The 25,317-nt window shown below is 42.2% G+C and overlaps 1 protein-coding gene across 2 annotated transcripts in view; it reads left to right on the top strand.

Moving 5' to 3' along the window:
* Positions 1-5,550: 5,550 nt before the first annotated feature.
* The window catches only part of LOC100665001 (plasma membrane ascorbate-dependent reductase CYBRD1), a 29,727-nt gene continuing 9,960 nt past the window's right edge, over positions 5,551-25,317 (top strand). Inside the window, exons 1-2 of one of the 2 annotated variants that reach the window (XM_003405790.4) lie at positions 5,552-5,816; positions 19,946-20,154. In XM_003405790.4, the coding sequence (XP_003405838.1) occupies positions 5,624-5,816; positions 19,946-20,154 (402 nt within the window). In that variant the 5' untranslated portion in view covers positions 5,552-5,623. Of the gene's footprint in view, positions 5,817-19,945; positions 20,155-25,317 lie in introns of both variants that reach the window. The other variant, XM_003405791.4, reaches the window with a different exon arrangement.

Genomic DNA, 25,317 nt, shown 5'->3' with positions numbered 1-25,317 from the left:
GTAAACTCCACCTACTAATGTCTGTACTGGAGAGATAGGGGCAGAATGGGCTCACTTTCATTTCATTTTGCCAGATGATTAGGAAGATGCAAGATGACTAGGAAGAGTTACCAATCTCTTTGCTCAGTGTCTCCTGCCTTGCCAGTCACTCCCAAACCAAACTCATACCAGAAGGTGATGGAAGCATTTAAACATTTTAAATGAAGGGTCAGGTAGACATTATAAGGGTGGTATAATGTGAAAGGAACAGAAATAATGCCTTGGTCTAACATACTTCTTCCCATGTAGCATGGGGAGGAGGCTCTATAGACGTAGGCCTTTTGCTTGAGCACCTCTTAAGGTGCTCTCCTCACTCCCCTGTTTTCCCTGGGCATCTTCCTCTTATCTTCATGTCTGCTTCCCAGTCTTGTGTCCTATTTTCTCTCAGGGAAAGAGAGCTACCTCCCACTAGGGTTTCTCAGGCTGTGGCCAGGTACGAATGAAATCTTTCCTCTGCTCAAGCCCTGTCAACTTGGGGTGGTTGGGCTCTGAGAACTTCTTGAGTTAGGGACATGGCAGAGGCTGGTTCACGCCCAGGCCCCACAGCAAGAGCTAGGGCTCGTCTCCTCACTAGTTCCCTCAGAGGAAAAACACCTTGGCAAAGCAAGCATTTTCTTCCTAAGATGGCACAGTCTAGCCTCACATGAGAGAAATATATTCCTCCCGTTAACATGGGTCTGACGGTGTTCTTTTCAAAACAGTAAGCCTGGCTTTATTTCACTAAGGAGCATTTGACCACTTCCTGAGCCAGGCTTACATCATGAGTCACAGTGCCAGCTGTGAATGGCTTTATCTTTGCTATTCAGGACAGTTTTCTGATCCCCACATCTCTTGTCTAGTAAAGGGGAAGAAAAGAAGGTGTCTGAGCTCATCCTTCCTGCTGTTGATTTTCTTTTGCTTCACATATTCCTCCTTTCACAGTATGTGTTAAGAAAGCACAAAAAAAATTAAGTGGAGCTAGGGAAACAGCGGCTGGTGAGAGTATTTTTCCAGAGGCCCTGCAGGAATCAGCTGGTTTGCACAAAGGATTTAATTGGAGAGAGTCTAATAAAGGGGCTATTTACAGAGGTTTTTGTAGAGTTAAGGGAACCCAACAAGGAACGGTGAAGACTAGGGACAACCAACAGCAAGAAGCCAATACTAAAAGGAAGATGGTGTTACTGGGCCCCTGTGAGAGGTGCAACTGTGTAAAGGGGCCACTTGAAAGTAACTGTGGCGAAGACAATGCAGCCACTGCAAAAGCCATGACATGGTAAAGAGGTGCAGGGGAGCAAACAGATTGACCTCGCTCCTCCTGCCTGCTAATCTGCTGCCAGTGTGGCCCATTGGCCAAACCCAGTTAGAAGCCAGAGAGCAAGAAACCCAGGCGATGCAGTCTGCAGACATCAGCCTTTCAGAGCACAAAGCAAGGCAAAGACGGGTGGAGAAGGCGGGGGCAAACAGAGTAACCGACACATGGTGAATATCGGAAAGTTTAAAAAATACTCCACTTAATCCCACAAAGCAAACAACTATGTGGGCTTATGTGTGCATCAAAAGTAAATACTACTACTTTTTGGAATTTCAATAAAGAGACGGCGTAGAGAGCATCTGGTTTCCCATCGCACAATGCATGGGGTTTAGATTTTCTTTCCCTACCCTTTCACATCTTATCGCCTTACTCTACATTCTACGTCTGTGTCAGAGGCAATAAAAATCTGTGTCAACGTGTACGTATTTCTAGAATCACAGATTTTTAGGAAGGCCATCTTGTTGCAATGATCCACCCCTCCCCCCTTTCCAAACACTCTCCTCCACTCACACATCAGGAATTCTTTCGATGGCACTGCTGACAGGTTATCTAATCTGGTTAAATACTTCGGAGACAAACTGTTTACAATCTCCTGAAGGAAACTTGCATTATTGAGCAACTCCAAAAAATTTCTTAACTCTAAACCAAGTCTGCTTCCCTATAATCTGCAGCCATTAGTCCTAGCTCTGCCCTCTGGAGTAAAGTAGCAAAGCAATGACTAATCAAAAGCTAGAAGTCCAAGCAAAACATTCTTGAAAAGGTTATGAAACTCCTGATATAGCTCCAGCATTTAGCAAGAGAACTGAACCCAGGCTTTTGATCTGTCTTCCAGGTTCTCCACTAACTTGCCAACATCTCATCTAAATTCAGGGTGTTCCATGTGGGGTCTGCCCGGCACAGGACAGTGGGTCTGGTTATTCCCCTTGATTTGAACGCCATGCTTCTATGAGTGTAACCCAGGAGTGTGTTTACTTATCTAGAAAAACATTGCACTGTTGGCACACAATGACTTGGTTATTGCTAAAACTCCCCAGTTGTTTTCACATGAGCTTCTATTTAGTCAGGCATCCCTTATGCAGGACTTGTGTGATTTTTTAAAATCTAATATATCTGCAGGCATTTATATCTCTTGTGATTTTCTACTTCCTCACCTGAATTGTGAATTCTTTCAGCATAGCAATGTTCCATTTTTACATCCTCTGTACCTAGCACTGCAACTGATACGTAATAGGTATTCAGCAAGTCTTTATTCGATTAAACTAATTATTGAATTAGATTTTCTTATTTCAACCCCAGATTCCATTCTCAAGATAACTTTGAGTCTTGATTTAGCCATTAGTAATTGTGATATTCCTACATGTTTTATGCCATCTATAAATGCGATAAATACAATGGTTGACTCTAAATAATTGATCTGAATTAGAGACCATGGCTTGGTGCTCTGATAAGAGTATCTTCTTCCTAAATTTGCAACCGGCTTATTAAAGTGTTTAAACCAAGGCATTTAAGTCTCTCTGTTCCCCTTCTTTAAGATGAAACATTAGGTCTTACCATCTGCTTTTTAAAGATCCTTGATAAGGATCAGATATTACAGTTTTTAATATATTTACATCATATAATTTTATATTAAATAAAACCCTGCAATGATTCCTAAATTTATACTCAAATTCTGTTATCTGTAAACAAATTGTTATTTTAGAACTATAAATCACAGACTTAATATATCACCTGTATTCAGTGGGTTTGGATACTGTTTTGCTATTCTGCTCTTAAAAAGTCACACCAACATTTATAAAAAAATTTCCTCTTTTTAGTGACAAGTTTGTCAAAGTTAGGTCCTTAAAGGGAAACTTGAAAGTTTAAATTCCCTCAGTTTAGCTTATAAAAACTTCAAGTCAACTCAACATCATCTGTACCATTTGGTCATGTTTTCATTCTCCTGAGGTGTTTTATTAAATGGGGTCTGGAATCCTAGATTCTCATTTGCTGCTATGGAGCAAAATCAACTCAAGACTGAAGTGAAAGTGTTGGGTCAAAAAGGTGAGGAAGTTAACTGAGGACGAGGACTAGCCACTTTGAGGGAGAAGAATAGGGATACAACGACATTGCTGGTATAGAATTACTAGCTGAAGATCACGGAGGAAGAGAAACAGCATAAAATTGAACAGGGGATGTTTGCAGCACTCAAGAACCAAAAAAATGTCTGAAAAGAGAATACCAGGAGATTTAGTGACACTTCATGCTTATTCCTCCTGATCGACTCTCACCCTTTCCACTCTATTTTGTTCCCTGAGAGGGTGATCTGTAAGTACTACATCAACTGCCCTCTGCCCTCTGACCTCTGACCTCTGACTGGGTCAGCCCTTGGGGAACCCTGGGTGGAGAACGGAGGCAGGAGGAGAGTGAGGTTGGACTATTTATCCCCCTGCCATTCTTTCTCCCTTCTGGCCTCAACTCAAGGCTGTACCAGCTGTCAGAATTCCTTTTCTACACAGTTCTCTCTCTTTCTCTCTCTCTGGATTCCGGTAACTCTTTCCCCTTCAGGCCTGGTTACTGCATAACCCTTGTGGTTTCCCCACACCCTGCACACATCTTTGTAAATAGTTTTTTTTTTTTTTTTTTAATTAAATCACCCAGTTGGAATGCTTCATCTGTTTCCTGGCAGGATCCTGACAGACACTCAGTATCCCATTAATCTCCAAGAAGTGTTTTTGAGTAATTACTATATGACAAAGAGGAATAAAATGGCAAACTGGAGTTAATGCTCCTCAAGGGGCAGCCTGGGGAGGGGGGACAGCCACAGGTACACACCACTATAATACGTCTTGGTCAGTGATGCAGGGAGGCACCGGATGGGGAGGTCTGTGGGGGTGTAAAATAGTCAGGGGCATGGCCTAACTCACAGGTTTCTTGGTAGAGATGAGTTTTAAAGTCGGGCAAATTTAGAGGCAGAGATGTGGATAGGGAGAAGTCAGGAGCTGAGAGAGAAGCTTATTGCCAAGAATATTCCAGGACAGTCAGGTAGGCTGGGTCAGGTGACAGAAAGCCTTGTAGGAGGGGCAGCGCTCCTCTTCCATTTGCTTACTTTCTGTCTCCACCAGGGGAAAAACAATGACACAGGTGAAGTCTGCAGCTTCTCACTGTTAGCCCTTAATCCCTGTCCCACCACCGAGGCTTGACACATACTTCCTTGCTCTAAAACCTGGCCCTTTTCATTGAAAATCACCCTCACATACTTCATGAACATTCAGTGGTCTTTCAAAATGGCAACAAGACAATCTGGTAAACTGGTACTTGGAGTTAAGTTACCAGGAAAAGGCAAGAAGTGAACACCCCCAAATGGATTCTAGAAGACCGGCATGATTAAAAAAATATGATTAGGAGACTTTTTTTCTTTAAAAGTAACAGATGCCACTGACACTTTTCATGTCCAATCAAGAAGGGGAAGAAGTCAGAGAGCAAGCTTCACTTCATCAAGGTGGGGCTTTGGTGCAAATAAGGTCAGGCATAAGAGCACTTTTAAGGTCTATTTTATCACTTTATAGGCAGGTCCAGGGTCCAGGAGGTGCTTGTCTTTCATCTTTAGACTGCAAACTGAGTAGTTTCTTTGCTGCTGTTGTTGTTAGGTGCCCTGGAGTCAGTTCCGACTCTTTGCGACCCTGTCTGTACAACAGAAGTAAACACTGCTAGGCAAGGCCAAGTCCACTGCTGCCCCACAGTACACTACAGGCTCCTCCTTGGCACATCCTTGGCATCAAAGACAGTCAATCCCCTAGGACTGGGGCTCAGGAGGCTTCATTAATCAAAATCATGCGTACACACATCCCCATCCAAAGGGTCCCTCTCTTCTGTTAACCAAGAGCTCGCACCACTGCCCTACTCAGCACTCGCCCCCCCCCCCCGCCCCACCACCACACACATGCGCGCAAATAAGGAAGAGACCGGATTGTTCAGAAAAAGTTGGAGCTAGGAAATTATCTGAACAAATAACTGAACGGTTACTTAAGCCCTCAGCGACCTCGGATGTCTGGGCCAGGGAGCGGGCCCCGTACAGTGAGAGCTCTCAGCTGCCAAAGATGCCTAGGGTGGGGCCGTTTCAGAGCAAGTGGCCAGTGCCCACCCCCAGGAGGCCCATCCCCAGCAGGCCGGCGAGAAAACCCGCGGGCCCCACCCCCTAGGCGGAGACAGCCCCAAAAAGTCTTCGCCCGGGTCGCGCCGCCAGGCTAGTATCCAGAGGCTGCCGCCGCCTCGCCGAGTTCCTGTGGCTGCCGCGGCGCGGAGTATGGGGCGCTGATGGCCATGGAGGGCTACAGAGGCTTCCTGGGGCTGCTGGTGTCCGCGCTGCTGGTCGGCTTCCTGTCCGTGATCTTCACTCTCATCTGGGCTCTCCACTACCGGGAGGGGCTCGGCTGGGACGGGACCGGGCTCGAGTTTAACTGGCATCCGGTGCTCCTGGTCACCGGCTTCGTCTTCATCCAGGGCATCGGTACTGGGCACCTCGTGGGGCGCGGCGGGGAGGACGGTGCGGGCCGGGGGTCCCCGACCGAGAAGCGACAGCCTGGGGCTGACATGGATGAGCGAGGGGTGAGGGTCGGGGAGCTCGCCAGGGGACCCAGTAAGCGGTGCGCGGCGGCGGGAGGGAAGTGGGCGCACCCCCTCCCCCGCCCCCCGCCAGCGCCGGGGGTCGAGAGGCCCTGACAGAGGCCAGGTTCGAACCGACGGGGACGAGCGCGGGAGTTGCTGCTCTGGGCGGGGCGCGCGAGGGCCCGGGGATCATGGTGAGGACGCGCCGAGGGGTCCGCTGGACGCAGAGGCGGAGAGGGCCTGCAGGAGCGGAGTTGGACGCCGGCCGGCCGGCCCCACTTGGTTAACTCCTTGCAGCAAGTGGGTGGGACGCCTTTGAGGCGCACTAGCGACACCAGCAAGGGAGATGCGTGTGTGCAGCGCAGCCGGGCCGCTTTCGGCTTCCTGCCACCTAAAATCGCCCTCCGGCGGAGCGATCTCGCGGAAACAATCTTTTAGCCGAGGCCTTTCGTTGCAGTTGCTTTCAGAGCTGCAAATTAGGAAAGGAAGGCAACGGGGAAAAAAATGCAGAGACAAGTCATTGCCTTGTCTTGTAACATCCTCAGATTTGCTTTGTGTAAAGGCGCAGGCCAGTCAGTACCCAGGGTGAGTAAAGCATCCGCACCAGTTTTCACTCCTTCTGAAGCATTAAACTGTTAGGACTCCAAAGGGTGTTTCACTGCCCTGCTTGGTCATTGGACAGTCTTGAATCCAACTTGTTTATGTAGCTGTCCACTGGCGAAGTTCCTCTGAGGGGTTTCCTGTTGGGTGCTGGCCCGGGTCTCGGGTCTGTAGGGCCAGAGATGCCCCCAGATGCCAAGAGGGGAGCCGCGGCTGCATTGCTCCGAGATGCTTCTGTTCGGAACTGATTTCTCTGGGTCTTGCTGCGTCCGCGTCCTGCTGGCGATGAGCCAGTCCCCGGCCTGCATTCTTTGGGATTACGCTGAGGCGGAGGGACGGCTCCGTCGGTGACTGTTTTTGTTGTCGCTTGTGTAGAGTCTCTCAAAATGTCCCAACAGTTTCCTTCGGCTGCTCTTTGGCTAGAGGAACTTATAAGTAGTGGTGCAAGCGCCATTGATTTGTAACCGCTTTCCGAAAAGTGAAGTCAAGGCCTTGGCAGAAGAAAGTTTTTAGAAAAAAGTAGAAAGAGGTGGACTGAGTTTATGTCGCAGAAAATAATGCAGAGGATGGAAAGGGTTCGGGAAGAGATGTCCACTGGCTGGGACCAGTAGCCTCGCCTCTGAGCAGGCTGCCTTTTTCCGACCAACATTCAACTCACCACAAACAAACAAACCAACGGAAAAAGGCCGACATCATTCCTAAAGAAAACACTTTTTTTTTTTCTGTTTAAAATGTGTGCTGCAGCCTTCGGGTGATGTGGCTACCATTCTTCCACGCTGGCAGGTAATGCTCAGAGGTTTTTCCCAGTCTTTCCTGGCATGCATGGGATTGGCATCAGGGCATGAGTTCCGCTGCTCATCCAAGTTATTTCGTTGCATAATTCTCACCAATTTCGCCACTAAACAAAAATGAGAAAAACACGTTCAAGTTCCAAAAGCTGTCACCAGAAGCACACTTTCCTCATGGTGGAACCATTAAGTGTGGCCAGAGCAGTCAACACCTTCTGTTTGCTCAGAGTAGGAATAGTCAGTTCTTCAGAGCACCTTGTAATACCAAGAAACTTTCCACACATTCTGGAATGTTCTCTTCTCAGAATTCAGGGTAAAAGAAATACGGGTGATATGACTTATCGCCTGAGTTACCAAAGAGCACAGAGTCACAGAATAATGGCTAACGTTTATTAAGTGCTTTCAGTGTGTCCATTATGTGCATTATCTCACAGGTACGTAAGAGTAAACTGAGGCACACAGCAGTTAAGTAATTTACTCAAGGAAGTAGAATGAGTCTCTTCAGTGGCCTTATTTTCAAGGTCCGTTTCTTTGCTTTTATGACAATATACTTATTTTCTGCAAAACATTCTTTTTAGAGAAGTAAAAGCTTTTTCTAAAATACGCCTTGAAGGTCTTCATTCATGTTAGACTTCAGTACAGTTTTCCTAAGAGTTTTTCTAATTTTCCTAAACTTTGAACTTTTCTTATTCTGTTTATACATATTTTGGGGCAAAAATATGAAAATAGGTATTTTGAAAATTTTCATTTGCTGCTTTCATGCAAACCTTGTTTTCTTAAGGCTTAGTTCCTGTATTTGTATTAATGCCCAAGTATTTGTCCTGTCAACATTACCCATTCTGTTTACTATTTGGATCCTGGATCTGCAAGGCACTTTAATTACATAACACATTTAATTGACATTAACATAAATTTTTACAGACATATAGACACATGCATAGTTCTCCCCACTGCTTCCAAATCTTGACCCACCTCCAACTCCTCACCCCAAGCAATAGGAGGGCTCCAGTGGAAGAACCTGTCGTTGAGTGCCATCGAGTCGATTCCAACTCATAGCAACCCCGTGTGACAGAGTATGACTAACTGCCCTATAGGATTTTCTAGGCTGTAATCTTTATGGGAGCAGATTGCCAGTTCTTTCTCCCTCAGAGCTGCTGAGTGGGTTCAAACCACCAGCCTTTTGGTTAGCAGCCAAGTGCTTAACTGTTACGCCACCAGGACTAGGAGTGAATAATTGACTTTATAGACTGGGAGGAAAACACACACGTTACAGACTAGCCACGTTAGAGCAGACTTTTACTGTGTGTTATTGTTTCAGGGAGGAAGATTTATTTCAGATCTGTAATAATGAACATGATGTAATGGAGTTCTTCTGTGATACACAAACTATTTGGAGGTGAGGAAAGGAAGGCTAAAGTCACAGTTATTACTGTAAGCCTAAAATGCCTTACAAATGCAATATACATACAGTAAACAGTATTTGAAACTATATGAAGACAAGTATGAGTCCTTTCAAACACCTTTAAGAAGCTCGCTCTGAAGAAAGCAAGAATTACATAAAAATTACAAAATAAAAATCTCCCTCTCTCTCTCTCTTTCCATACCCACTCCCACGCACAAACACGCATGCACACTCCAAGTGTATTTTAGAGAATATATGTACTCCAAAAAAAGTACAACAGACTATGGGAAATCTAAAACTAAAATGTAAAATCTACTCGGAAATCTAGGTAACAGACTCTGACATGAATGAGGAAGAGTTTCAAAGAGAACTTTAGAAGAGGCTTTGTGCTTCTCTAAAAGGAATGTTTCACAAGAAATAAATATACTGCCAGGAAATCAGAGAAACAAATCTTGAAAAGAAGTCCACAGAAAAGACGCTCTCAACGTGGCAGTTGACCTTTTAAAAGGTTCAGTAAGCTGGAATGTGTTCTTTAGTAAAAGGTAGAAAATTCAGGTGTCTCAATTTAGCAAAAAGACGTCTTGGCAACTCTGTTCTACTTACTTTCTCACGTGTAGACCTGCTTCTGTTATATAAACCGAAGGAAGAGAAACCGAATAGTATAATGATCTCAGGTTGGTTTTGTGAAAGAACGTAACTGCATTTAAGTAACATTTAAAATAAGAGAAAGAAATTAAGAGTAGGTCTAAAAAGGCAGTTGAGATAGCCTATTAATGTGTCTCAATATGACCAAATTCCAAGACTACTACATTTGAAAGGGTCTTGGGGTAAAACCTGGCAAGTAAGATACAGAGACGCTCATTTCAGAAAGTGACCCAAATACTACTCCAAAACCAGACTTGGACACACCATTGATAGGAAGCCTATGAATCTTAGGGAAATGAGGGTTTTTACAAAGCAGTAAGAGAGAATTCAGGGTACTCAAAACGCAATTCCCTTTATAATGTAATTATTTTGCTCACTATTACATCTCTAGCACCTAAAATAGCACTAGAATTGACACATGGTAGCCCGAAAATGGTTCCTGAATGCGTTAGGTGATCGTTTATGTACCATAGTTAGTTAGGAACAAAATGCAACTTTACAGCTGCTCATTTGTGAAGATAAAAGCAGCTTCTAACATAAAAGGTCCCCCGTCCCGTGCTCCCCTCCCATGATTCTCCTGAGCAGAATTCTCAGAACCACTGGCTTAGTCAACCTCAGGGAAGAATGGGCATCGTATCGCACTGGAAATGCATCTTTGTTCTAGGGCCTAAATCTCAGTAGAAGGTTAAATACTCTCTGTGCTCCCTCTTACCTACCCAAGGACATCACTTAAGCGATTCTCCCTTCTTTCTTTTGCATCATTAAATTCTTCCCCCATTAGATTATTTCCAATATGTCATAATTTTTATTATATTTTAAAAAACCACACTCTTGACCCCATACCCTCCTCCAGCTACTGCTCCATTTTTCTGCTCCCCTTACTATAAAACTTTTCACATGTTTTGTCTACACCTGGTGCCTCTAATTCCCCGCCTCCTATGCTCTCTTGGACCCACTTCGGTCAGGAGTTCACCCCACTGCTCTACCACGGTTGCTCTTAACATAGTAACCAATGGTTTCCACACTGCTAATTCCAATGGCCAATTCTCAGTCCTCATCTTTCTTGACTAGAAGGCAGCATTGGATATAATTGATTCCTTGCTCCTCCTTGGAACACTTTCTACGCTTGGCTTCCAGAACACCCCCTTCCCTTGGTCCTTCTCTCCTCACTGCCTACTCCTCCTGGGGTCAACTAAACATTCAGACCCATAAGACTACCAAGACCATACTGCGCACTAGTCTACTCAGAAGGATGTAGGACAGGAACTAGAACTTGCCAGCAGTCAGCATCAGGCATGCCTCCTTAGTGGGCATCCTTGCAGCAACAGGCTACATGAGCAGTCCACGTAGCCCTCAGAAGCTCTCCTCTCCCAGGTGACTGCTCAGGCACCAGGATATGAGATCCACACTGGGGTGGTGGTGGAGGCAAGGCTTAAAACCTCCATACCCACAGAAGCCAATATCTCTTGTAATACTCTGTAGGCTTGGTTTCCAGGGTCCCTGTAAGATATGACAGTTGCTAGTGTTACTGCTCTCTGGGGAGCCCAAAATATGGTATTCCCATCAGGTATTTACAGATTTTTCATTGTTCTTTCCAGTTCAGAAACAGTTTACCAGTCAGGGGTCATTTTTATTATAAGCAATATTGCCTAATAACATTGGTGACAAACCACCTTATCAGTTACCAGGGATCAGAGATAGTTAACAGAAGATCAGTTTCTTACTCGCTATAGTGAGTGTAGGTATTTGCCTTGTTTGAGAGGTGGGCACTGAAGGGAATTAGAAAATGCCTACCCCGCTCAAAACAGCAAACCTCTACTTAGCTCTGGAGGATTGTGGCTATGTGGGGATGCCAGCCCAAGCTTGCCAGATCTTTCCATTTTACAAGAGAATCCAGACTTAAAAAAAAAAAATTGGTTCAAATGAAAAGTTAACCAGCCACAAAAACCTCCAAAACATTGTGCTGATTAAACCAAACCTAGTTCATGGCCTTCCAGTTTGAAAGTGACTGCTGCTAGGATTTTGTTTCGACTTTGTTGCGTTCTTGAATTTTCCTTTAGAAAGTAGAGTGATCTTCCTTTTTAAAAAAAAATAAATTTTATTGTGCTCTAAGTGAAAGTTTACAAATCAAGTCAGTCTGTCACACAAAAACCCATATACACCTTGCTACACACTCCCAATTACTCTTCCCCTAATGAGACATAATGAGACAGCCTGCTCTCTCCCTCCACTCTCTCTTTTTGTGTCCTTTTCGCCAGCTTCTAACCCCCTCTACCCTCTCATCTCCACTCCAGGCAGGAGATGCCAACATAGTCTCAAGTGTCCACCTGATCCAAGAAGCTCACTCCTCACCAGCATCCCTCTCCAACCCATTGTCCAGTCCAATCCATGTCTGAAGAGTTGGCTTCGGGAATGGTTCCTGTCCTGGGGCAACAGAAGGTCTGGGGGCCATGACCACCGGGGTCCTTCCAGTCTCAGTCAGACCATTAAGTCTAGCCTTATGAGAATTTGGAGTCTGCATCCCACTGCTCTTCTGCTCCCTCAGGGGTTCTCTGCTGTGTTCCCTGTCAGGGCAGTCATCGGTTGTAGCCGGGCACCATCTACTTCTTCTGGTCTCAGGATGATGTAGTCTCTGGTTCATGTGGCCCTTTCTGTCTCTTGGGCCCATAATCACCTTGTGTCCTTGGTGTTCTGCATTCTCCTTTGATCCAGGTGGGTTGAGACCAATTGATGCATCTTAGATGGCTGCTTGCTAGCGTTTAAGACCCCAGATGCCACTCTTCAAAGTGGGATGCAGAATATTTTCTTAATAGATTTTATTATGCCAATTGACTTAGATGACCTGTGAAACCATGGTCCTCAGAACCCCACCCCTGCTGTGCTGACCTTCAAAGAGTTCAGTTTACTCAGGAAACTGCTTTGCTTTTGGTTTAGTCCAATTATGCTGACCTCCCCACTGTGTGCTGTCTTTCCCTTCACTTAAAGTAGTTCTTATCTACTATCTAATTAGTGAATACCCCTCTCCCACCCTCCCTCCCCCTCCCTCCCCCCTCTCATAACCACAAAAGAATGTTTTCTTCTCAGTTTAAACAATTTCTCAAGTTCTTATAATAGTGGTCTTATACAATATTTGTCCTTTTGCAACTGACTAATTTCACTCAGCATAATGCCTTCCAGGTTCCTCCATGTTATGAAATGTTTCACAGATTCCTCACTATTCTTTACTGATGCGTAGTATTCCATTGTGTGAATATACCATAATTTATTTATCCATTCATCTGTTGATGGGCACCTTGGTTGCTTCCATCTTTTTGCTATTGTAAACAGTGCTGCAATAAACATGGGTGTGCACATATCTGTTCGTGTAAAGGCTCTTATTTCTCTAGGATATATTCCAAGGAGTGGGATTGCTGGATCGTATGGTAGTTCTATTTCTAGCTTTTTAAGGAAACGCCAAATTGATCTCCAAAGTCGTTGTAGCATTTGACATTTCCACCAGCAGTGTAGAAGTGTTCCAATCTCTCCACAGCCTGAGTGATCTTCCTTTTTAAGAAAAATAGACCAAAGTCTTTTATAACTTTTTTTCTTCCTATAGAAAGTCTCTTAAAAGATCAAAACAGAATTTGATATGGCAAACTTTGGCAGCCTTTTTCTAAGTTTGCTCATGTGTTCATTCATTCAGTCAATTACTTCATATATATTATCCTATTCACTTAATTAGCATACAGTTATTAAGCACTTACTGTCTTGGAGCCCTGGTGGCATAGTGGTTAAAAGCTCAGCTGCTAACCAAAAGGTCAGCAGTTTGAATCCACCAACTGCTCCCTGGAAACCCTATAGGGCAGTTCTACTCTGTCCTATAGGGTCGCTATGAGTTGCAATCAACTCAATGGCAATGGGTTTAGTTTGGTTGGTTGGTATGCCAGACACTGTATAAAACAAATGAATAAGATGCAGCCCTGTCTACAAGCTGTTCCCATTTGAGTTGGTTAGAAATGACTTAACAGTTTTCTTTTAGACATATAGGTTATACTGAGCCCTAAATATTTAGAACTAGTAAATTCAACTCCTTATTTTAGAGATCAAATGCCTGGCCAGGGTTAGACAACCAGGTGATATCAGAGCCAGTACTATTTCTAATGAGTCATAATATCTATGAGAGGCACAACAAATATGGCTGATCTTTCTAACAACACAAAATTTCCAGATATTTTTAAGTGTTTAGACAATTAATTGAAGTTTTTACTTTTCATACAGGTATTTGGTATCAAGTAGCCTTTGTGAGGACTGCAGTCACTTCAAAGAGAGATGCTTCTAGTGCCAAGATGCTTGAAACACATCTTCCAAATCACTTCCTACATTTTGATTCTCCAAAGGTTTTCAGTTTCATGATATTCATGCCGTGAGACAGTTTGAATGTGCAGGCATGTTTCAAAGCTCAGATTCTCTTTGATAGCCACTCCAGGAATCTTTTCAAGAAGTTTATTTAAAGAGGGCTCTCTGCATTTTCGTTTCAACTTGATTTACAGAGTCTGGTAAACTCTTGGGTGCACAGGGTAATGAGTTGTAAAGATTGATAATCCTGTTCTGAGCATTCTACCAAGGAGGGCAAAACAATGCTTAACTTATTCAAAGAGTGAAGGAAAGTGTAATGGGCACCCTGTCTTTAGAAGTGTTTTAAAATTCCAGTATACTTCTAACTCAACAACTCATTCTTATTTAATTTTTGAATTCACTTAAAGATTACCTAAAGCTTTTAAGTGGGTCCAACTGCAGAATACTTTTTGCTTATGTGAAAGGACCATTGAGTCTTATATTAGCTAATACTTGGGTCAGTGGTACAAATTGTCTAGAGTTTCTGATTTGTGCATTTTAAAGGAAAATCTCATTTCCTGGGGAATACTGAATGAATTACTTTGCTTTATTAAGATTTATTTATCCAACACATACTGAATGCCTACTATGTGCCAGGCTACATGCTGAGTGTTGGGGATGTGATGGTAACAAGACAGACATGCTCCTGCCCTCGTGAATCATAAAATTTAATCAGAAGAACTAGAGTCAAAATGTTTTCTGTCTGCGGACATCTCTCTCCTCTGCCCAGCTCCCCTTCACATACACACTTTGACATATTCTAAATTTGCACTGCCTGCTGTAAGACAAATTTGTGTATATAAATATTTTTGTAATGGTGTACTATGGAAAGCTGGCATTGAAGTAGAGATTAATTACATCTTGGAGAATAAATATTTCTACATATTCCTGAGTTTTTATTATGCAGTTAGGGGCTGAGGAATTTTCTGATAATTAAATTCAAATTGAAGTTACTGTATTTTCCTGGGGCTGTTTACTGTTATACACTGGTATCACTTTTTGTTGTTGTTTATAACACTAATATACTACTCTACCAATGATTTTTCCTTTAACAAGATTTAAAATGTATTTCTTATATATATGTGTTCATATTTCACCTCATTTTCTGGAGAAAATGGTCTTGCCAATTAAAGCCTCTAACAGAAAACTCTTGTTTTCATCACAAGTAGCTGTTTTGTACCATTTCCCCTCCTTGTGGGCTTAGGAGACCTTTTTCTTCCTTCTCACTGAACCTCAGGAATGATGTCTAGGTAAGTGCCAAACCAAAGAAGCAAGAAATATTTAAATTCCACTCTCCAGGCACTTTTTGTAACTATTGAGAATAGTTTCCTGTTTAAGAAATGTGGTTTGACTTGTTAAGGTTCCCCTTTTCTCCTGAAGTCTACCAGCTAGTTTATTTATACATTTTTATTAGTATTTAAACATAAAGCTTCTACAACTGCAACATTTTGTGGTCCTCCTTCATTTATCCAGAGAGTGTTTTGAAGCATACTCAACTCTTCAGCAGGGCCTCTGCATAGATGTAAGATGTTGAAAGCTCCATGCGCTATAAGCCACATGCCCCACTCAGAGGTGAGCCTCTCAGATCTTTACAAGGTGCCTATTTAGTTGTTGAGACTAATTGGCTATCAGGTTTGCAAGCTTACAAAATACTGTTTTAACTTTAAAACAATTACAAATTCTTGCAACCCTCAGAAAAATAATATAGTACATCCCCGTGCAGTCACTACCCATATTTAAGAGATGTTAAGATTTCTGCAAACAAAAATTTATAAGCTAGAAAGTAAAGGCTGGTAGGAAGAAGGTTAGGGAAGGATGATAGATGGGAGAAGTTGGAGTAGGCACCCTGACCTACGCAGGAAATTGAAAGAAAAGATGGAAAAACTCTACACTAGAGCCAGGCACTTAACACACCAAAATTGTCTGGGCCCATCTGGATCACAGGCAAGCACCGCTCATGCTCCAGAAACCCCAGAGGATTTTCCTCCTGTGGTAACAGGACAACAGATGGTATTTTATTGATGACTTTATTACTCATTAATCATTCATAAAAGATTATATCATTTCATTCATGCTATTGCTGAAGAAGGAAAGAAGTGCAAGCAATTTGAAAAACATTTGAGTAAACATAAAAGATTTAAGAATCAAGCTTCAACACTCAAAGGGGGTAGATTTTAGTTTTATAGAAAATTTGATGCATACCTCTGTGATGCCTGTAGTAATCAGAACAGTAAAAATTCACTGGTAACAGAGTGTCTTTGAATTTTTGACTTTTTTTTTTAAGTGAATTCTTTACTGAAGAACAACATACACACTGAAAAGTACCTAAATCAAGTGACACATTTTTATAAAGTGAACAAAACTGTATAAGCAGCACCTTGATCAAGGAACAATGTTCCTGGTGCCCTAGAATCACCCTTGTAATCCTGTGTAACCTCTTTCAGTCATGATAACCACTCTTGACTCTGAACATCAGTTAGTTTTGATTTTGGAAATTTTTGACGTAATATGATGCAGATTGGGGAGATAAAGTTGTTACGATTGTTCATAATGTGCTTTTTCTAACAAACACATCCTGAGTATTTCCTTTTCATATGGAGATGTTCAAGTCCACTCATCTAAGATTCCAACCAGGCAGTGCTTGGAGGAGGAGGATGATGACGATGATAACCGTAACAACGGTGTTATTGTTGTGTGCTGTTTTAGTTATCCAGTGCTGCTATAATAAATACCACGAGTGGATGGCTTTAAAGAGACTTACTCTCTCACAGTTTGGGAGGCTACAAGTCCAAATTCAGGGTGCCAGTTGCAGGGGAAGGCTTTTTCTCTCTTTTGGTTCTGGGGGAAAGTCCTTGTCATCAATCTTCCCCTGGTCTAGAGCTTCTCAGCACAGGGAGTGTGGGTCCAAAGGACATACTCCACTCCCAGATCTTCTTTGTTGGTGGTATGAAGTCCCTCTCTCTCTGCTCACTTCTCTCTCCTTTTAACCTCTTATAAGATAAAAGGTGATACAGGCTACCCCTCAGGGAAACTCCCCTTACATCAATTGGATCAGGGCTGTGACCTGAGTAAGGGTGTTGCATTCCACCCTAACCTCTTTAACTTAACCTAATCTTGTCTCATTAATCACAGGCTGAGGTTAGGATTTGCAACACATAGGAAAATTACATCAGATCACAAAATGGAGGACAGTCACACAATACTGGGAATCATGGCCTAGCCAAGTTGACACACATTTTTGGGGGATGCAATTCAGTCCATAACTTGTGCTGTCAAGTCGATTCTGACTCATAGTAACCCTATAGGACAGAGTAGAACTGCCCCATAGGGTTTCCTAGGCTGTAATATTTATGGGAGCAGACTGCCAGGTCTTTTCTCCTGTGGAGTAGCTGGTGGGTTCTATGAGTCAGTGAGTTCTATGAGTCACTATGAGACAGAATCGACTCAACAGCAACAGGTTTGGTCTAATCCAGTATGACCCCATCCTAAATGACGACATCTGCAAAGACCCTATTTCCAAATAAGGTCACATTCCAAGGTCCCATGTGGACATGAATTTTGGGAGGATGCTAATCAACCCACTACAGGTGTCAAGCATTGGAGTGGAATCAAAGAGTTGAAAGATTGACATTTTGTGCTGAAAGCTTAAAAGAGGCTGAGGTCACATCTGTTTTTGTGGGTTTGGATGTTTCTGCCTGAAAATGGACTAAATAATTCCTTAAATTTTAATGATGCTCCGAAGTTTTATATACTCAAATTATAATTATCTTTGGTGGGGAGAGGGTTCTACTTGCTAGGAATTATGAAGTATACATGATACACTGCCAATACAGTTGAATCTGTCTTCCAAGGAAGTGCGGTTGGCCCTCCATATCCACAGGTTCTGCATCAGATTCAAACAACCACGAACTGAAAATATTTGGGGGAAAAAAATGTTATGTTGTTGCTGACGTGTACTCTGTAGTTGGACCTATGATGGCTGTGTCTGTACTGAGTATGGACTTTTTTCTTGTCTGTACATGTCCTAAATAATACAGTATAACAACTATTTACACAGCATTTACTTTGTATTAGGTATTATAAGTAATCAAGAGATGATTTAAAGTATACAGGAGGATGTGCATCAGTTACATGCAAATACTGTGCCATTTTATAGAAGGAACTTGAGCATCCGAGGATTTTGGTATTCACCGGGGTCCTGGTACCAATCCCCCATGGATACTGAGGGATGACTGTATTCTTTAAACTTTTTTCAATCTGCTCACATTTCCAAATATCTAAATTTTCTCTGACATGGATGAGAGGGAGTGGGTAGAAGCAGGATATTGTCTTCAGAGCAAAAATTAATTGAATGTAGGTTAAGGTGACCATATAATCTATTGTCTAAACTACAACACTTTAAAAAACCTTTTTATTGAAGTTTAATCTACATTCAGAAAAGTATACATATAAGTATATAGCTTGATGAATCATCCCTTACTGAACACCTATGTAACCAACGCTGAGATCGAGGAGCAGAATATTAGTGTTGTTTGTTTACAGTTGCTATTGAATTGGCTCCAAGTGATGGCAACCCAATGTATAACAGAATGAATCATTGCCTGGATGTGTGCCATCTTCATAATTGTTGGTATGTTTGAGTTCGTTGTTGCGGCCATGCTGTCAGTCCATCTTATTGAGGTTTTCCCTCAATTTTACTGGCTCTCCACTTTACCAAACATGATTTTTCCATGATGCCCTTTTCCAGCGATCAGTCCCTCCTGATGGCTCATCCAAAGAAAGAGAGTTGAAGTTTCAGACAATATTCTGTTTTCACTGGCTAACTTTCATAAGTAGATCGCCAGGCCTCACTCTTCCTAGTCTGTCTTAGTCTGGAAGCTCCACTGAAAACCGATCCACCACAAGTGACCCTGCTGGTATTTGAAATACTGATGGCGTATCTTCCAGCATCACAGCAACATGCAAGCCACCGCAGTACGATAGACTGACAGACAGGTGGTGGAGAATGTTACTGGTAGCCTGAAATCCTCTGTGTGTTCCCTTCCAGTTGCTGTATACTCCTTCATGAGATGAATTTTGCCTGCGCTTTCACTTTATATAAATTGTTTGTGCCTGGCTTCTTGGGATTGACATTGTGGGTTGATCCATATCATTATGTGTAGTTATAGATTATTCATTCTCACTGTTGTATATTCTCTGGTGTGGAAATATCACTATTTATTATTCTACTGGCGATGGGCATTTGGGAAGTTTCCACTTTGGGGCTACTACAAACAGTGCTGCTAATAATATTCCAGTAGAGGTCTTTTGATGAATATATTGTATATTTCTTTTGGGCATATACTCAGGAGTGGAATTGCTGGATCATAAGGTATGCATAAGCTTAGCTTAAGTAGATACTGCCAGTTTTCCAAAGTGGTTGTTCTCATTTGCACTCTCATTAGCCAAATATGAGAGCTCTGATTACTTCACATCCTCTCCAATACTCAGTACTTTCTGTTTTTATCCATTCAGGTGGATGGTAGAGATATTTTCTTTTGGCTTTAACTTGCATTTCCCTAATGACTATTTATGAGTTGATTACTTCTCTTATGCTTATTACCACTTGGATATATTCCTTTATGAAATGTCTATTTAAACATTTTGCATATATTTCTATCATTAATCTGTCTTTTTCTTATAAAACTAACACACATCTAAGAAGGAGACAACAGGCATAAACCAGATCATAAGATCAAGAGTTTAGTTTTGGATGTATTCAGTTTGAGATATTTGGGAGGCATCTATATGGCGATGTAGAGAAAGTAGTTAGGTATGTGGGTCTGGAGTTAGGCAGCAAGTTCTGGGCTACCCGCACCCGCACCATACCCATTGCCAACAAGGCAAGTTTTGGGCTAGAGATAAAAATTTTGGAGTCCTTGCCATGTGGATAGCATTTTGGTGGGAGAGTGAATGAGACCACCCTCACAGAGAATGCAGGGTGAGCAGAAGCTGTAGGAATGAATCTGAGGAGCACCCATGTTAGCAAATTATAAGTGAAGAAGATGCTAGCAGAAGAGCCCAAGAAAGAGCCACCGGAGAGGCAGGAGTAACACAGGGAAGTGAAGAGAAGCAGAACCAAGAGAAAGGGACTTCATGAAAGAGTATCTGGCATGTCAAACTGTCTTGTGTTGCTTTTTTTTTTTTTTTAAACACATTCTGTCCTTTTTTGTCTCTCCTTAGCCATCATCGTATACAGACTGCCATGGACCTGGAAATGCAGCAAGCTACTGATGAAATCCATTCATGCAGGCTTAAACTCCGTTGCTGCCATTCTTGCAATTATCGCTATGGTGGCCGTTTTTGATTACCACAATGCTGGGAATATCCCCAATATGTACAGTCTGCACAGCTGGATTGGATTGATAGCTGTCATACTTTACTTCTTACAGGTCAGTGAATCGGTGTATTTATAAACAAGTAGAAAAAGTAAAACAACTCAGATACGGTAGATGTTCTCTAAACATTCAGTTTCTTGGAAATATCCCATTCCTACTAGTCCTTGTGATGAGTTTGTTTCCATTATAAGTATTTTCCCCTAGAAGGGCCACTGGAACTGCAGAATTCAGACTGTGAGCTTGAATGTGAGATTTAAATTTTGACAAATGTCTGTAGGAAGGTTTCCATCTCATAACATCTACACTAACATTTCTTGGACTTTTAAGTTCCATGTGCTAAATAAACTAGCATTGGCAAGAGCTATAGATTTCTTCCCCACGTTCTCTATGATTTCTATTTTCTAGGTTTAACTTTATGAGTGAAGAGATGAATTTATATTTCTTCGTTGGATTTTGAAGTACAATGACAAAATTCAGCATTCTATTTTATTTATCCCTTTGTCTTCCCTTCAGTTTTTTTTTTTTTATTTTATTGTGTTTTCAGTGAGAGTTTACACAGCAGATTAGGTTCCCATTTAACAATTTATATGCAGGTTATTCAGTGGCATTGATTACATTTTTCACAATGTGCCAACATTCTCATTAGTACCATTCTGTTTCCAATAATCTGTTTTCCCTACCCCTTTGCTTTCTCTTTGCTTTAGGGTAATCGTTAACCATTTGGTCTCATATAGGTAATTTTTTAAAGGAGCATAGTACTCATGGGTCATATTCTTTATCTTTACAAGCCACTCTGTTATTAGTAACAAGGTAACCTCAGTCTCAGGGAGTCCTCCAATCTCAACAGGTCCAGTAAGTCTGGACTTTTTGAGAATTTGAGTTTTGTTTCACATTTTTCTCCCATTCTGTCAGGATCCATCTATTGTGGCTCTGCTCAAAACGGTCGATAGCAGTAGCTGGGCACCATCTAGTTCTTCTGGTCTCAGGGTAGATGAGGCTGTGGTTCATGTAGACTGTTAGTCCTATAGACTAGTTTCTTCTCTGAGTCTCTGGTTTCCTTCATCCTCTTTTGTTCTGGACAAATAGATACCAATAGTTGTATCTTAGATGGCCACTCTCAAGCTTTTAAGACCCTGAACACTACTCACCAAACCAGGGTGTAGAACATAAATTTTATGAAGTATATTATGCCAGTTGACCAAGTTGTCCCACAAGAGTACGGTTCTAAGCCTCCAAACCCACAAAACCAAACTCACAAGGTGTTTGGATATGTCTAAAAAGGATCCGTAACTGTGCCCTCTATGTGACTTACTACATATATGAATATATATGCATGCATACACATACCTGTATATACATTGTGATGGTTAATGTTATGTGTCAGCTTGATTGGGTTATGATTCTCAGTGCTTTGGCAGACACTGGACTGATTGCTCTTCTGTAAGTAATACAGTGTAATCACTTCCATGATGTAGTCAGCCCATCAGTTACAAGAGAATTTTCCTTAGGGGTGTGGCCTGCAACCAAAATATATAGACATTCTAGGAAAGCTCACTTGCTTTTGCTCTCAATCTTGCATCTGACTCGTCATCATTTGATCTCTGGTTCTTGGGACATGAGCCAGCAGCTGCTGCCTGACCTGCAGATTTGGGATCCACCAGATCCCACAGCCCTGTAAGCCAGCAGCCCCTGCAAGCACATGAGTCAGGAGAAGCCTCTAGCCTAGCACCTGACACACAGATTTGAGACTTGCCAGTTTCCACAACTATGTGAGCCATTTCCTCGAGATAAGTCTCGTTCTTTCTCTCTCTCTCTAGTTTTACTTCATGAGAGAACCCAGCCTAAGACATCCCAGTGCCGTCAAGTCGATTCCGACTCATAGCAACCCTACAGGAAAGAGTAGAACTGCCCCATAGAGTTTCCAAGGAGCGCCTGGAGGATTCAAACTGCCAACCCTTTAGTTAGTGGCCGTAGCACTTAGCCGCTATGCCACCAGGGTTTCCAGCTTAAGACATACATATGCATATAGATACATCTGTATGTTATACATATGTACACATATTTATATACCCATATACATATATGCATATATATATGTGTAACCACACACTTTTTTTTTGGTTGTTGTTGGTATTATTGCTTCCCTTCACTTTTTAAAAACACATACTCTTGAGAGCAATCTGTTTTGGCTTGCTATTTGGCTATTCTGGGTCACTGAGGTAAAGGTTAATTTAAAAATTCTTTTTGGTGTTAACCATTTTGTTGAAAAATCTTTATAAAATATATTGATTCACTGCCCTTCCTTACTTAGTACAGTATATAATCCAACTACTAGATTGGGACATCATTGGGAGCTTTACTCTTCTGTGAATATAGGAGGAATAAGAAACTAGAGTGAATCCACAAAACCCCAAAACATATCCTAAAATGTACGACCCCTTGCATCAGTCAGAGTTCTCCAGAAAAAACCGAACCAGGAATATACACATATGTACATAGAGAGAGAGATTTTAAAGAATTGGCTAATGAGATTGTAGGGGCTGGCAAGTCCAAAATCCATAGGTCAGGTAACAGGTTGGAAAGCCCAGCAGTCTTGAGTTCAAAATCCATAGGGCAGGAGGCAGGCTGGAAACTCGAGTAAGATAACTGTGTTCTGTCTTGAGGCAGAATCTTTCCCCCTCAGAAACCTCAGTGTCTGCCCTTCAGGCCTTCAGCTGCATGAATGAGGCCCACCATGTTGTAGAGGGTGATCTGCTTTACTAAAGGTCAATTGCTCTAAGTGTAATCACCTGTAAATACCTTCATCAAAAAAACCAGAGCAGCCGCCACTGATTCTGACTCCTGGTGACTCCTGGTGTGCAGAGTAGAACTGCACTTGAAGGCTTTCAAGACTGTGCCCTTTTGGAAGCAGATCATCTGGTCTTTCTTCCAAGGTGCCTCTGGGTGGATTCGAATCACCAACTTAACAGTTTGTGCATGGCAACATCTAAACTAGTGCTTGACCAAACAGCTGGGCACCATAGCCTAGCCAAGTTGACATATAAAATTAACCCTCACATCCCTTAAAAAAAATGGTTCTTTTACCAGACATTTATTTGTCATTTTTCTTTTTCTTAAGGAATTAAACTGTAGTGGGACACATAGTTATTCCATTATTTCTATCTTAAATGGCTTTCTGAATTTTAATTAAAGGAAACTTAATATCTCTATGGACTCTATTAATTATTTAAGTGTGCATTACCAGGCCTGGGGGTGGGGTCGGGGGAATGGAAAAATGCCAGGCAGGAGGGAAGCACTAAGAAAACCTCGTATCAAACATGATCTTTTCGATCACTGAGGAAAAAGGAAAATATCTCAAATTGGACAGCTGAACCTAGCTCAGATCTCAGGCATCCATAACACCCTCCTCTCCTCAAGGTTAATTTTCCCTCAGTGTTTTCAGCCACTACCTCGCATCTGGGAGGTAGCTTCCTCCTCTTCTTCCAACTAGGGTACCCTCTGCCCAGAGAGAGTAAGATGGACGAGGGCAGGGACCACTGAGGTGCTGCCGGCTGCTTTGGGAGACCCACTTCGTTTACTGGCATCTCCTTAGGAATTTCCTGCACTCCCTATTCTGTTTTCAGCGGTCAGTTACTGTCTTAGTCACCTAGTGCTGCTATAACATCGATACCACAAGTGGATGGCTTTAACAAAGAGATATTAATTTTCTCACAGTGTAGTAGGCTGTAAGTCCAAATTCAGGGCGCCAGCTCCAAGGGAAGGCTTTCTCTCTCTCTCTGGGCTCTGGAGGAGGTTCCTTGTCATCGGTCTTCCATTGGTCTGGAAGCATCTTAGCGCAGGAACCTCAGGTCCAAAGGATACACTGTGCTCCCAGTGCTGCTTTCTTGGTGGTATGAGGTTCCCAACTCTCTACTTGCTTCCCTTTTATCTCTTGGGAAATAAAAGGTGGTACAGGACACACCCCAGGGAAACTCCCTTTACATTGGATCAGGGACATGGCCTGAGCAAGGGTGTTATATCCTACCCTAATCCTTTTTAACCACAGGCAGAGATTATGATTTATAAAACATAGGAGAATCACAAAATGGAGGACAACCACACATGACCTAACCAAGTTAATACACACATTTTTGGGGGACATAATTCAATCCATAACAGTTACCCTGGCTTTTTCTCATTTCCTCTGCACTGCATCAGAATGCAGGTTACTATAGCCTGTGCACTGTGTGAAGCATTGTACATAATTCAGTTAATCCTTTAGTCACCCATGACGTGGTTTATTGATGGTGAAGATGCACAGAGAGGTAAATAACTTTTCCTGCTACACAGCTAGTGGCAGAGCAGGCACTCAGGCCGAGGTCTGTCCAAGCCCTGAACCCTCCCTATAATCCACTACTTCCACGACTCCCCCACGATCCCTCAGCCCATGTTTGAGCATCCTTAGTGGACAGCCATATCTCTGAGGAAGAGAGGGGAAACCACCCAAACTCACACACAGCTTACCTGTGAGAGTGTGTCTATAGTTCTGAGCATAGTAGTTAAAATGAGTTAAAATGCCTTTACTGAATTAGGTATACACCAAGCCATTCTCAGAACATCTGAAAAGATACACACCAGAATGTTAACACTGATTATCTCTAGGTGGCTGGATTCTAGTAGATTATTTTTCTTTTCAATTTCTGTATCTTCTAACATTTCTGTAACATGCATGTATTTCTTTTATAATAATAATAATAATGATAAATGCTTTTAAAGTTTGAAGAAAGATTTTCTATACCAGATATGCCCTTTAATCTGGATTCTCTAAAAGCCAATATATACTCTGTTATGTATCTTAGTATGTAAATTTAAGAAATATCTAAGAATTAATAAAAAAGAGAATACTTATTCTAAAATCTATAAGTCTTAACTAAAGTGGTTCTCAGAGAAATATAGGTTTAAATGGTTTTATTTATTTATTTTTTGTAAAGAACTTAAAATACACCAACTACGTATTCACTTTAGAAACTACAAAGAGAACAGCAAAATACACAAGGAAAAATGACTTAATAAACACCTTTAAAAAATCCATGAAGTATTTTATCATTTTTCTATTATTGCCGGAACAAATTACCAAAAACTTAGTGGCTTAAAGCAACACAAATTTATTACCTTACCGTTGTCGCAGGTCGGAAGTGCAGGTTGGTTCAGCTGGTTCCTCTGTTCAGCGTCTCACAA

This window comes from Loxodonta africana, chromosome 6 (assembly GCF_030014295.1).
Source record: "Loxodonta africana isolate mLoxAfr1 chromosome 6, mLoxAfr1.hap2, whole genome shotgun sequence".
NCBI classification, from domain to species: domain Eukaryota; kingdom Metazoa; phylum Chordata; class Mammalia; order Proboscidea; family Elephantidae; genus Loxodonta; species Loxodonta africana.
This window is presented reverse-complemented; position numbering and strand designations above follow the sequence as displayed.